Genomic DNA, 11,802 nt, shown 5'->3' with positions numbered 1-11,802 from the left:
CAGGTTTCTCGTGCTTTATGGCACTAATTTCAAATTGGCGACTACGCTTCGAAACATATGTTGACAAATTCTCAATTACAAATTTGAAACCTGAACAAAAGAACATTTGGAATGGCTAATAGATGGGCTAGATTGTATGGATTCAGTCATTAAACCCGTAACTATCGTTCGGAATAAAGTTTTCGAGGTTGCATGATAAGAAATCACATTCCGGCTGTCAATTTCATAATCTGGTAAGCAACGCTCTGATTGGTCGGATGAAAGGTCGTTCTGACGTGACCCCTAATGGGATGTCTTCAAATCTTTGTTAAGCGGTAGCGAGAACTAAGGTCTGATTTTAATGAGATTAAGCAAACGCTTAAATCACTAGGCTATCCCCCACCCCCTCCATTTCAGTGAGGGTAATACCTACAGCTCTCTTTGAAGAGTGAGGACATAACTAAAGATTCCGGCTGTGGTGGAATATTAACAAATCTTGTCACCATGAAAACTGTTTTGTCAACTTCAGAATGAAATATGATTATATTGAAATGACAATGTTTTAACAGTGCTGGTGTTTTAGCTGTGAGACCCTTCCTTGTGTGTAACTCACTGTAGCCATCTCCATGGGGCCATTATCAACTTTTAAGTATTGTCATGATACACAAACGAATTGTACATCTTGGGTGAATTGATAAAGACTTGCCACAATGTGACCATAGGTCGAAGATAACCATGTTATTATTGTTTATGAGTAACGACTTCATTTTGACTTGTTTTTGTTTCTTTTACATATCTTGGTGTTTATTGAAATTTGACTTGACTTTTACCTTCAGTATATTTATATTTACAACCGGGTTTGACAGATGTTATATCAGTAAGCAGGAACAGTCCACAGGAAAGTCAATGTCACAACAGAAAAGCTGTGAAGTACAAAGTTCTTTTTAGTTTCATCCCTTACAATACAAATAGTCAACAGTTTGTCCTTCCATCTTCTAAACAGCAACAAAGTGAGTTCCTTGTTGCCCCACCTCAGTTTGTAAGGGAATTGTGTTGGTTGGTGGATGTTTAATGTCATTTGTTTTGTGGGTCGGCATCTTGATTGAAACCCTGTATACCAAGTCATCTGAATATTCGATGGCAATATTTCTGTCATCACCATGATCATTTGTCGTTTTACAAATGCATTTCAATTGTATATAGAATAAAACACTGTTCCATATAACAATGTGTGTTATGTATTCATATCCATATGGGTATAGAAGATTGTTGAACAAAATCCACGTGCAGATATACAGGCATCAGAATGCATGTTTTCCTTTTCAGCTGAAACTTCTTTGCAATTGAACGTGGTTCATTATTTGGGGGTGTTTATGGGGGAGGCCATCAGATTTTCACAAATTTGTGGTCACTAACATTCACGCAAATTCACAGATCCGTGGAAGATTCTCACCTCTAGATATAGAATAAATTTGGCTGGTGATTTGTTTTTGGATTTAATCAGCTTTGAAAAGTATTTCAGTTGTCAGCTTAATGTGGGAGGAAAGCCAAATGGTGGTAACGGTCAACTCAGTTAGTGAGACTGTGTGGTGCCAACAACTATCGGTGGGAACGCCTCTGTGGCCTAGTGGTAGAGCGTCCGTCCAGAGAGCGGAAGGTCCGGGGTTAAATCACTGGCTGCATCATACCAAAATACCTTAAAAGATGGTACTTGTTGTTACCCTGTCTCGCGCTTGGCGTTAAGGGGCTAAAACAAGGAGTGGTTGGCTTTGAGTCAGTATACTGTGACTGAGTGGGGTATTCATGTTAACTGGGGCATGGTATCTCAGTGGGCTAGCACTCTAAATCGGTATCAGTCCAGACTAGTACAAGCAGCCACATACACAATTTGGATCGATGACATGCACAAACCAGGTCAGCAAGCCTGACCACCCGATCCCGTTGGTCGCCTCTTACAACAAGCATAGTCACCTCTTATGGCAAGCATGGGTCGCTGAAGACCTACTCTATCCCAGATCTTTACAGGTCTGGGTGCTCATGCTATCAATCATTGGATTGTCTGGTCCAGACCCGATTATTGACAGACTGGCTTCACAGAGCTAGAATATTGCAGAATAAGGCATTAAACAACAAACTCTGATGATGAAAGACAACAAGACAACTCTCTCGCTTTTATGATGTATTTCTGAAATATACAATTATGATCATGGCAATAAGTTAAAAGTATACTGAAGTTAGCAATAATACAATGACTGATTCACAGGCTAAGTCATATTTCTGTTACAGTTCTTTTACATCTTGTTTGTGTCCAAACTAACATAACATATTCACCATAACATATTGGTCAGAAACGGGAAGATCCATAAAATTAACAGAATGTCTTCTTCATAATACATTTTAGGCTTAAAAAAATAAAGGAATTGGTTCTCAGGCAATGACTTTTGAAAAGATAGTGCGAGCGGGTGGGCAGTGTTTTTTTGTTTGCGTGTGCAAACTAGTATGAATCCAAATAAACAGTTGTGTTCCATCTACCAGTTCTTGGGAAAGGGCCTCCCTACATAAACAAACATACAAACTCCTTTCGCCGCTATGACCATAACACAAGATGGGCAGTAAAGCAGTGTGCATGTAAAGGGAAGTAACTGTGTGCTATATTGGATCGCATTGTTTTTAAGTACAATGTATAAGGATTGTTTTATTTTTTTATAAAATGGAAATAAAAACGGAAAATGAGGCAGACTTTATGATGATACGGGCGGTACCTGATAACCAAGACTATTATGTTTTTTTAGCCTTTTTCCTTCTTCATGCAATATAATTAACTTTTCAAAAATTCATTTGTAACCAATCAACAATAAACTTAATACCCACAATAGCTGTCCCATGTCTAAAGTTTGGCTGGTAAATGAACTTAGCATTTTGCAGATTCTAAAGTTATTTCCAAATCTCGCACATAGTAAGTTTACAAGTGTAAATATTATTATGAATGTTTAAGAATTCTTCATTGCACAAGAACATCCATTGTGCAATCTGTAAAGCATAAATCACACCTATCAAATATTATAACATTTTCTGAGATTAATTTCATTGCCAAGTTATCTTTTTCAGGGATGACAAAATGTAAAATATTATCCCTTTGTGAAAAGTATCTGATCTGCCATATTTCTACTCACACCATAGCACCAAAAAGCTGGTAGAATAAAACAAAGCACAGGATCCTAAACTGATCAGCCACATCACCAACCCACATCTAGCCTTATGTAACAGCAACAGCACTCAAACTTCATATATTCTCCATTCATGGTCATTTCTACAGAATCAGAATTATATTGATGTTGATGTTCTTCACTCGAGTTCGAAGTATTGACTGGGTATATAACTTAGAATTGATTTTGAAGGTTTTCTTCAGGGTGGTGAGTGGTGTGTGTGTCATTGTAGGCAGGTCATATATATAGAACATATACAGAAAAATCCTTTCTATCATTTGGATAACCAACTAACCACTATATATACTGTGAAACTCGGTTACTATGGAAACCCTGCCTTCAAGACAAATTTGCCACAAAAATGACAAAATATTTGCGATATAAACTGACATGACCTGAATTCAGGCAATTCAAAATAGAAACCAAAATACAAAAGAACATTTTGTCCAAGAATATGGAAGATCAACCCAACCAAATACATCAGTACATCACAAATCCAACAGACTTCAGGTACTTTGGGAAAAGTAACCTCGATAACATTACCTGCTGTTGACAGTCTGGCATTGAACTCACGCCAAACAATGACTACTTCAAGTCCTGAAGCTTGCTATTCAGCAATTTCTCCATCAGGTTTCCATATTACCAGAGTCTCAGTGATATTGGTTGTCATGGATACAGTGGGGTTCCTTGTTTAGTAGGTCGGCACATGAGTGATGTAAGTATACCAAATGGAGAATTGCAGTGATTCCGAAACCATGCTTCCCTCTGCTGACTTTGAATGTCTACCAGCATCTCTTTGAATGTCTTTTGACTTATTTTGGAAAGTCTCCTGACAAAGAAACTCGATAACATTTGCCTAAGAATAGGTTGCATGCTGACTGCAGAGTGGCAGGAGATATGAGTATTGACGGGTATCTTTGAACATCCAGTGTTCTTGTATCTAAACTGATACTTCTGCACATTGGCATATGGTCACGGGTATCAGTATGCTGGGAAAAAAAAACTACTTGCTTTAGGCCCTGTAGCTCACCTGAACTTGTGAATGCTTTATAAAAAAAACAAATGATTAATTATTCATATATGATAAGGTCAAAATAAGGTCAGCTTCAGATAGGTAAATGTAAGAAGGGCGGACGACTGCTAGACAACACGCCATGACACAATCTCACATGCACCTTGTTCAGGCGAGCTAACAACTCAAGTCTACATTATGCAAAAGGATTAGTTTACAGTGACTTGTCACACATAGTTTGTACACAGGTTAGCATTTATCTGAAGTACTATGCAAGATGCACCTCTGTTAGATAAAACGGTTACTGGAAGTATTGTATTACTGGGCTATATGCAGAAAACTACATTTCACCACAATTAAGAATTAGATTTTCATCCAAATTTGTAACAAAACTTAAGAGGACAGCAAATTCATTTGATCTTTTTTGTATTAACTAAAAGTGCAAGGCATCTGTGTTGTCTGTTTTCTGTATCAATTAACACAAAGCACTCCTGTTTGGTAGGACTATGTTATGGTGTATTTTATCAAGTAAATACTGGTTTGGTTGTCACGTGGCTGGGGATGAAAATCTAACTGTTTAATAAGGGCCTAATCTTAACATACATGTGAGGTATTATATTGTTGCCATTAACTGCAATGCTGTAATCTGTGCACCTCCTACAAAGGTAAGTGGACAATACTGTTATCAATACAACTTATACAATCCCTTTCCTCTATATATATTAAGTACATATGGTGCTTTGTTATACTTGGTTTGTGAATTTGCATGATAGGTGTATATATAAACAAAACACCCTCGTCTTCATGGCTCTGATATGACCTACTACATTTGATACATGGTCTGGTGAACAGGTTTCAGTTATCCCGGTACCTTAAAGGATTTGAATCAACAGTGAAGAATAAACTGTGACATGTTAAAAAAAGTGTAATCAAAATCATAATATCGTGCATAGATGAATAGATTTCTCAGAAGTATTACAACTGTATGTACCAATGAACTTTTACTTATATCGATTTTCTGAATACAAAACTCAAAAACCTACCTTACAGCTATGTCATGAATTCCAGATAAACCAGGCTTATATTCAACCTTACTTTTGTTTTGAGTTCACCACCAACAACATAACTAAAGTTGAAAATCTTAAAGAAACACCCTTTTTTCAGGAGGGATGGAAACAGACCAAGGTTCTATTCCAGACTTAAAGGTTTCAGTCATATCACAATCTGTCAGCTTGGAGGAAAGCCCAAACTGATGCATGTCGTAGACGTTTATCTCTTGGGTGAAACCCACAAGCATGAGAAAGGTGCTGACAAACCAAGTAACATAATCAGGATCGGTCAAGGGTACAAACCCAGACAGCAGATCCTGGCACACAACTCTATGGACAATGGAGTAGAGACCACTTCTAGTTATTACTGTCATAGAATAATTAAGTCCAGATTAATAAAGTCCAGATTGATATAGTTCACCACAAATGGTACTCACTCAATCACGATGTCGTACAAATCATATGACAGAGTAGAGAGTAGAAAGTATATAAAACTTCACGCAACAGATAAAACAGACTTGTTGAGCATCACCGGAGACACAGGTCCCGATGATGAGTTAACTAAAAAAGTCACAAGAATTGAAGTAGCCACCAGGGACATCAAATATATCACATAATTCAATCACAGATTCACAACAGAATTCTTTTAAAAACTTTGTACAGATTTCAGTTGATTTTTTTATACAGAAACTTAATTTTTAACTGTTAAAGACATACACATTATTCACAAATGAAAAGGGTCAATATTCCACAAGATTGTTGTGTTTTATATAGATCCTGACTAAATGTATAATTATATTTGGTTTATTGACATCACTTATGCAAGCCCATCTAACAAAAGAAGCAGGCTTGACTATTGTATATACAGTTACAATTGTCTGGTGTAAGTATACAGCAATACACAGATTATCTCACATCCCAAACCACCACATTTAACCACTGGAACCTTAGTTCATTACAGGGCAATCAGGATAACTGTGCACAATACAAAAGAGGCCATCATACAAATAAACACACAGAAATAATAACTTGTATGTTCACCTCGTAATGAGTCTCGTTTCATGAGTGTTAATGTCAAATTATACTTCAGTGTTTTGAAGATTTTATACAGAAGGTGCATAAGGTCATAGTTGGAGTGTCTAAATTAAAAAGTGAATTCTTTACTGACATACATGCATTTCCTCACATGACAATAAGCATGAGTACTGTGCAACAATCAGCGGCTAGGACACAATATGTATATATCACCTGTCGCGTGGTCAACGTGCATCTGTATCATTCCTTGTCATCATTCTCTCAGCATTTCATCAACACTAACAGTCCAACAGGAAACACGTAACTGTATGTAAAACTGTTCAGCACTACTAAGGGTCAATGCAAGTATTAACCTACCACTTCAAGACTACGGTTACTCATGAGAGGGATTATCTTAACATTACTGAGGTTAATTGACTTCAGTATAGATGTCATGACATGTCCATGCCAGTGAAGTTTAGTCGTCAATGTGGGGATGGAGTGAGTATGGTTTTACGCCGCTTTTAGCAATATTCCAGCAATATCAGAACACCAGAAATGGGCTCCACACATTGTACCCATGTGGGGAGTCGAACACGTGTCTTCGGCATGACGAGCGAATGCTTTAACTAGGCTACCCCACCGCCCACATGGGGATGGAGAGAATCAGGGAACTTCACAACCAAGCAGAGATTTACCTGTTGTTTGTGGCAACATAACTCTGCCTCCAAAAACAATCATACAAGGACATAGGTAGAAAACTTACAAAAAATATGTAGTGAATAAAAAAATATGTATATAAGATACTGACTGAATTTACTGGCAGTTCACAAAAATGACTAAATTCTTCAAGCACCAGGATGAAATATGTGACATTTGTTTTATTGTAACATCAGATAAAGTCTGTAATGTAATAAAATGTCTGAATGACAAGTTCTGCAATTTAGTCTCTGTATGATTGACTTGTCAAGAAATAGTCTGTGATGTAGTGGAAAAAGAAATGTGTGAATGGCTCCACTGTCCTTGTAATAGTGTTCATGTATTAATGACTCAGCCATATTCCATGATGTAATGTCATCGACTCAGCCATATTCCATGATGTAATGTCATTGACTCAGCCATATTCCATGATGTAATGTCATCGACTCAGCCATATTCCATGATGTAATGTCATTGACTCAGCCATATTCCATGATGTAATGTCATTGACTCAGCCATATTCCATGATGAAGTGAGATTGACAGTCATATTCTGTGATGTAGTGTGATTGCCTCGGTTATATTCTGTCAGGCAGTGCGATTGCCTCGGTCATATTCTGTGATGTAGCATGATAGGCATGGACCGTGATGGAGTTCATATATTATTGACTGAAACACCTTCCCTGATGTAGAGTGTTACTGATTCAGACATATTCCGTCGTGAAGTGTGTGTCAATCTCCAGCACTTCCCTGAGTTTCTCCTGCAGATCAGAATCATCACTGTCTGGTTGGTAGGGTTTAAATCCAGGGACATTAGCAGGAGGCACGTCGGAGGGGGAGTCGGGGCGGTTGTCAGCTGCGTTGTTGCCATGGAACTCTGCAACACACAACGTTAATCTATGTTAATCACAATGCTTATCATTATATTATCACAGAATAACTCTAATGTAACAACACAAAGGCTTATGGTAGAGTTGTCAGGTACTATGAGTGTCAGTAGTGGGGTGTAGAGGATGTACTTGACTGTCCAGCTCATAAAATCCTCATTCATCACCTCTGAGACAAGCATGCAGTGCTGTTCTGGAATCCCCAAAGGAAGACAGGTGCTAAGATCTATTCTGCCCCAGAATTCCAAACGGGACGCAAGCATGAGGTGTTCGGGACATATTCTTGCCTGGAATCCCCACAGGGAGATAAGCATCAGGTGTTGGGAGCATATTCTGCCCTAGAATCCCCAAAGAAGACAAGCATAGTTTGCCTGACCCCCACTCTGCCCTTGAGTCCCACCGTGTGTGATGTGCCTGGCCCCCACTCTGCCTGTGAGTCCCCACTGTGTGTGATGAGCCTGGGCCCCACTCTGCCTGTGAGTCCCTACTGTGTGTGATGTGCCTGGCCCCCACGCTGCCCCTGTCCCCACTGTGTGTGATGAGCCTGGGCCCCACTCTGCCTGTGAGTCCCCACTGTGTGTGATGTGCCTGGCCCCCACTCTGCCTGTGAGTCCCCACTGTGTGTGATGAGCCTGGGCCCCACGCTGCCTGTGAGTCCCCACTATGTGTGAAGAGCCTGGGCCCCACTCTGCGCGTGAGTCCCCACTGTGTGTGATGTGCCTGGGCCCCACTCTGCGCGTGAGTCCCCACTGTGTGTGATGTGCCTGGGCCCCACTGCCCATGAGTCCCCACTGTGTGTGAAGAGCCTGGGCCCCACTCTGCCTGTGAGTCCCCACTGTGTGCGAAGAGCCTGGGCCCCACTGCGCGTGATGTGCCTGGGCCCCACTTCTTGCGTGAGTCCCCACTGTGTGTGATGTGCCTGGGCCCCACCCTGCCTGTGAGTCCCCACTGTGTGTGATGAGCCTGGCCCCCACCCTGCCTGTGAGTCCCCACTGTGTGTGATGTGCCTGGGCCCCACTCTGCGCGTGAGTCCCCACTGTGTGTGATGTGCCTGGGCCCCACTGCCCATGAGTCCCCACTGTGTGTGATGAGCCTGGGCCCCACCCTGCCTGTGAGTCCCCACTGTGTGTGATGTGCCTGGGCCCCACTCTGCGCGTGAGTCCCCACTGTGTGTGATGTGCCTGGGCCCCACTGCCCATGAGTCCCCACTGTGTGTGATGAGCCTGGGCCCCACTCTGCCTGTGAGTCCCTACTGTGTGTGATGAGCCTGGGCCCCACTGCCTGTGAGTCCCCACTGTGTGTGATGAGCCTGGGCCCCACTCTGCCTGTGAGTCCCCACTGTGTGTGATGAGCCTGGGCCCCACTCTGCCTGTGAGTCCCCACTGTGTGTGATGTGCCTGGGCCCCACTCTGCCCGTGAGTCCCTACTGTGTGTGATGAGCCTGGGCCCCACTCTGCCCGTGAGTCCCCACTGTGTGTGATGTGCCTGGGCCCCACTCTGCGCGTGAGTCCCTACTGTGTGTGATGTGCCTGGGCCCCACTGCCCATGAGTCCCTACTGTGTGTGATGAGCCTGGGCCCCACTCTGCCTGTGAGTCCCCACTGTGTGTGATGTGCCTGGCCCCCACTCTGCCTGTGAGTCCCCACTGTGTGTGATGTGCCTGGGCCCACACCCTGCCTGTGAGTCCCCACTGTGTGTGATGAGCCTGGGCCCCACGCTGCCGCTGAGTCCCCACTGTGTGTGATGTGCCTGGCCCCCACTCTGCCTGTGAGTCCCCACTGTGTGTGATGAGCCTGGCCCCCACCCTGCCTGTGAGTCCCCACTGTGTGTGATGTGCCTGGGCCCCACTCTGCGCGTGAGTCCCCACTGTGTGTGATGTGCCTGGGCCCCACTGCCCATGAGTCCCCACTGTGTGTGAAGAGCCTGGGCCCCACTCTGCCTGTGAGTCCCCACTGTGTGTGATGAGCCTGGCCCCCACCCTGCCTGTGAGTCCCCACTGTGTGTGAAGAGCCTGGGCCCCACGCTGCCCCTGAGTCCCCACTGTGTGTGATGTGCCTGGGCCCCACCCTGCGCGTGAGTCCCCACTGTGTGTGATGAGCCTGGGCCCCACGCTGCCCCTGAGTCCCCACTGTGTGTGATGTGCCTGGCCCCCACTCTGCCTGTGAGTCCCCACTGTGTGTGATGAGCCTGGGCCCCACGCTGCCCCTGAGTCCCCACTGTGTGTGATGTGCCTGGCCCCCACCCTGCCTGTGAGTCCCCACTGTGTGTGATGAGCCTGGCCCCCACCCTGCCTGTGAGTCCCCACTGTGTGTGAAGAGCCTGGGCCCCACTCTGCGCATGAGTCCCCACTGTGTGTGATGTGCCTGGGCCCCACTCTGCGAGTGAGTCCCCACTGTGTGGGATGTGCCTGGGCCCCACTGCCCATGAGTCCCCACTGTGTGTGATGAGCCTGGCCCCCACCCTGCCTGTGAGTCCCCACTGTGTGTGATGTGCCTGGCCCCCACTCTGCCTGTGAGTCCCTACTGTGTGTGATGTGCCTGGGCCCACACCCTGCCTGTGAGTCCCCACTGTGTGTGATGAGCCTGGGCCCCACGCTGCCCCTGAGTCCCCACTGTGTGTGATGTGCCTGGCCCCCACTCTGCCTGTGAGTCCCCACTGTGTGTGATGAGCCTGGCCCCCACTCTGCCTGTGAGTCCCCACTGTGTGTGATGTGCCTGGGCCCCACTCTGCGCGTGAGTCCCCACTGTGTGTGATGTGCCTGGGCCCCACTGCCCATGAGTCCCCACTGTGTGTGAAGAGCCTGGGCCCCACTCTGCCTGTGAGTCCCCACTGTGTGAAGAGCCTGGGCCCCACTCTGCCTGTGAGTCCCCACTGTGTGTGATGTGCCTGGGCCCCACTGCCCATGAGTCCCCACTGTGTGTGAAGAGCCTGGGCCCCACTCTGCCTGTGAGTCCCCACTGTGTGTGAAGAGCCTGGGCCCCACTGCGCGTGAGTCCCCACTGTGTGTGATGTGCCTGTGGCCCCACTTCTTCGCGTGAGTCCCCACTGTGTGTGATGTGCCTGGGCCCCACGCTGCCCGTCCCCACTGTGTGTGATGAGCCTGTGGCCCCACTTCTTCGTGTGAGTCCCCACTGTGTGTGATGTGCCTGGGCCCCACTCTGTGTGATGAGCCTGGCCCCCACCCTGCCTGTGAGTCCCCACTGTGTGTGAGAGACTGACCTGAGTTGGGGAGCACCTCCTCCCACTTGTACTGCTGGATGTCCACCTCCTGCTTGACCCATGCATTCCTCTCCACATCCTTGATGGTGGCCCGACACACAGGGTCGCGGTGCAGCATCCATGTCACCAAGAACATCAGAGCTGGAGTCACAGAAAACAACGGCTACCTTACTGGTTTGTGTGCAATAATAGACACAAGCACAAAAGCCCTAGTCATGTATTATTCTTCTGCCCAGCTACTAACAAATCTCATTAAAATCAGATCTTTGTTCTTGCTACCGCTAAACAAAGATCGAAGGTCATCCCATTATGGGTCACATCAGACTGACCTTTCGCGAATTTTGACCGACCAATAGAATGACTGACCTGAATCAGAAGGCAGCTTTCTTGTGCTTTACAGCACCAGTTTCAAAACTTATTTTGACAAATTCTCAATTGAAAATTTGAAAACGGAACAAATGAACATTCTGGAATAGCTAATAGATGGCCTAGATTGTATGGATTCAGTCATAAAGCCCGTAACTGTCGTTGGAATACCCCTTGTTAAATCTTTCGAGGTTGCATGATCAGAAATCACATTCTGGCTGTCACCTTAATGATCTGGTAAGCGACGATCCGACTGTTTAGATAAAAGGTTGTTCTGACATGACCCGTAATGCAATGTCCTAAGATCTTTGTTTACTAGCAAGAACTAAGATCTGATTTTAATGAGCTACTAACAATCTATGCTAACAGACCT

The 11,802-nt window shown here is 44.7% G+C and overlaps 1 protein-coding gene across 2 annotated transcripts in view; it reads right to left on the bottom strand.

Moving 5' to 3' along the window:
• Window positions 1–2,773: 2,773 nt before the first annotated feature.
• Window positions 2,774–11,802, bottom strand: part of LOC124147898 (PAS domain-containing serine/threonine-protein kinase-like) — a 41,192-nt gene continuing 32,163 nt past the window's right edge. For both annotated transcript variants that reach the window (XM_046518743.2, XM_046518744.2), the window contains 2 exons: window positions 11,064–11,204; window positions 2,774–7,835 (listed from right to left, as the gene is read on the bottom strand). In XM_046518743.2, coding sequence (XP_046374699.2) covers window positions 7,663–7,835; window positions 11,064–11,204 — 314 coding nt within the window. In that variant the 3' untranslated portion in view covers window positions 2,774–7,662. The remainder of the gene's footprint in view (window positions 7,836–11,063; window positions 11,205–11,802) is intronic.

The sequence above is a fragment of the Haliotis rufescens genome, unplaced genomic scaffold, assembly GCF_023055435.1.
Source record: "Haliotis rufescens isolate VD_foot unplaced genomic scaffold, xgHalRufe1.0.p SCAF_1, whole genome shotgun sequence".
NCBI lineage: Eukaryota > Metazoa > Mollusca > Gastropoda > Lepetellida > Haliotidae > Haliotis > Haliotis rufescens.
This window is presented reverse-complemented; position numbering and strand designations above follow the sequence as displayed.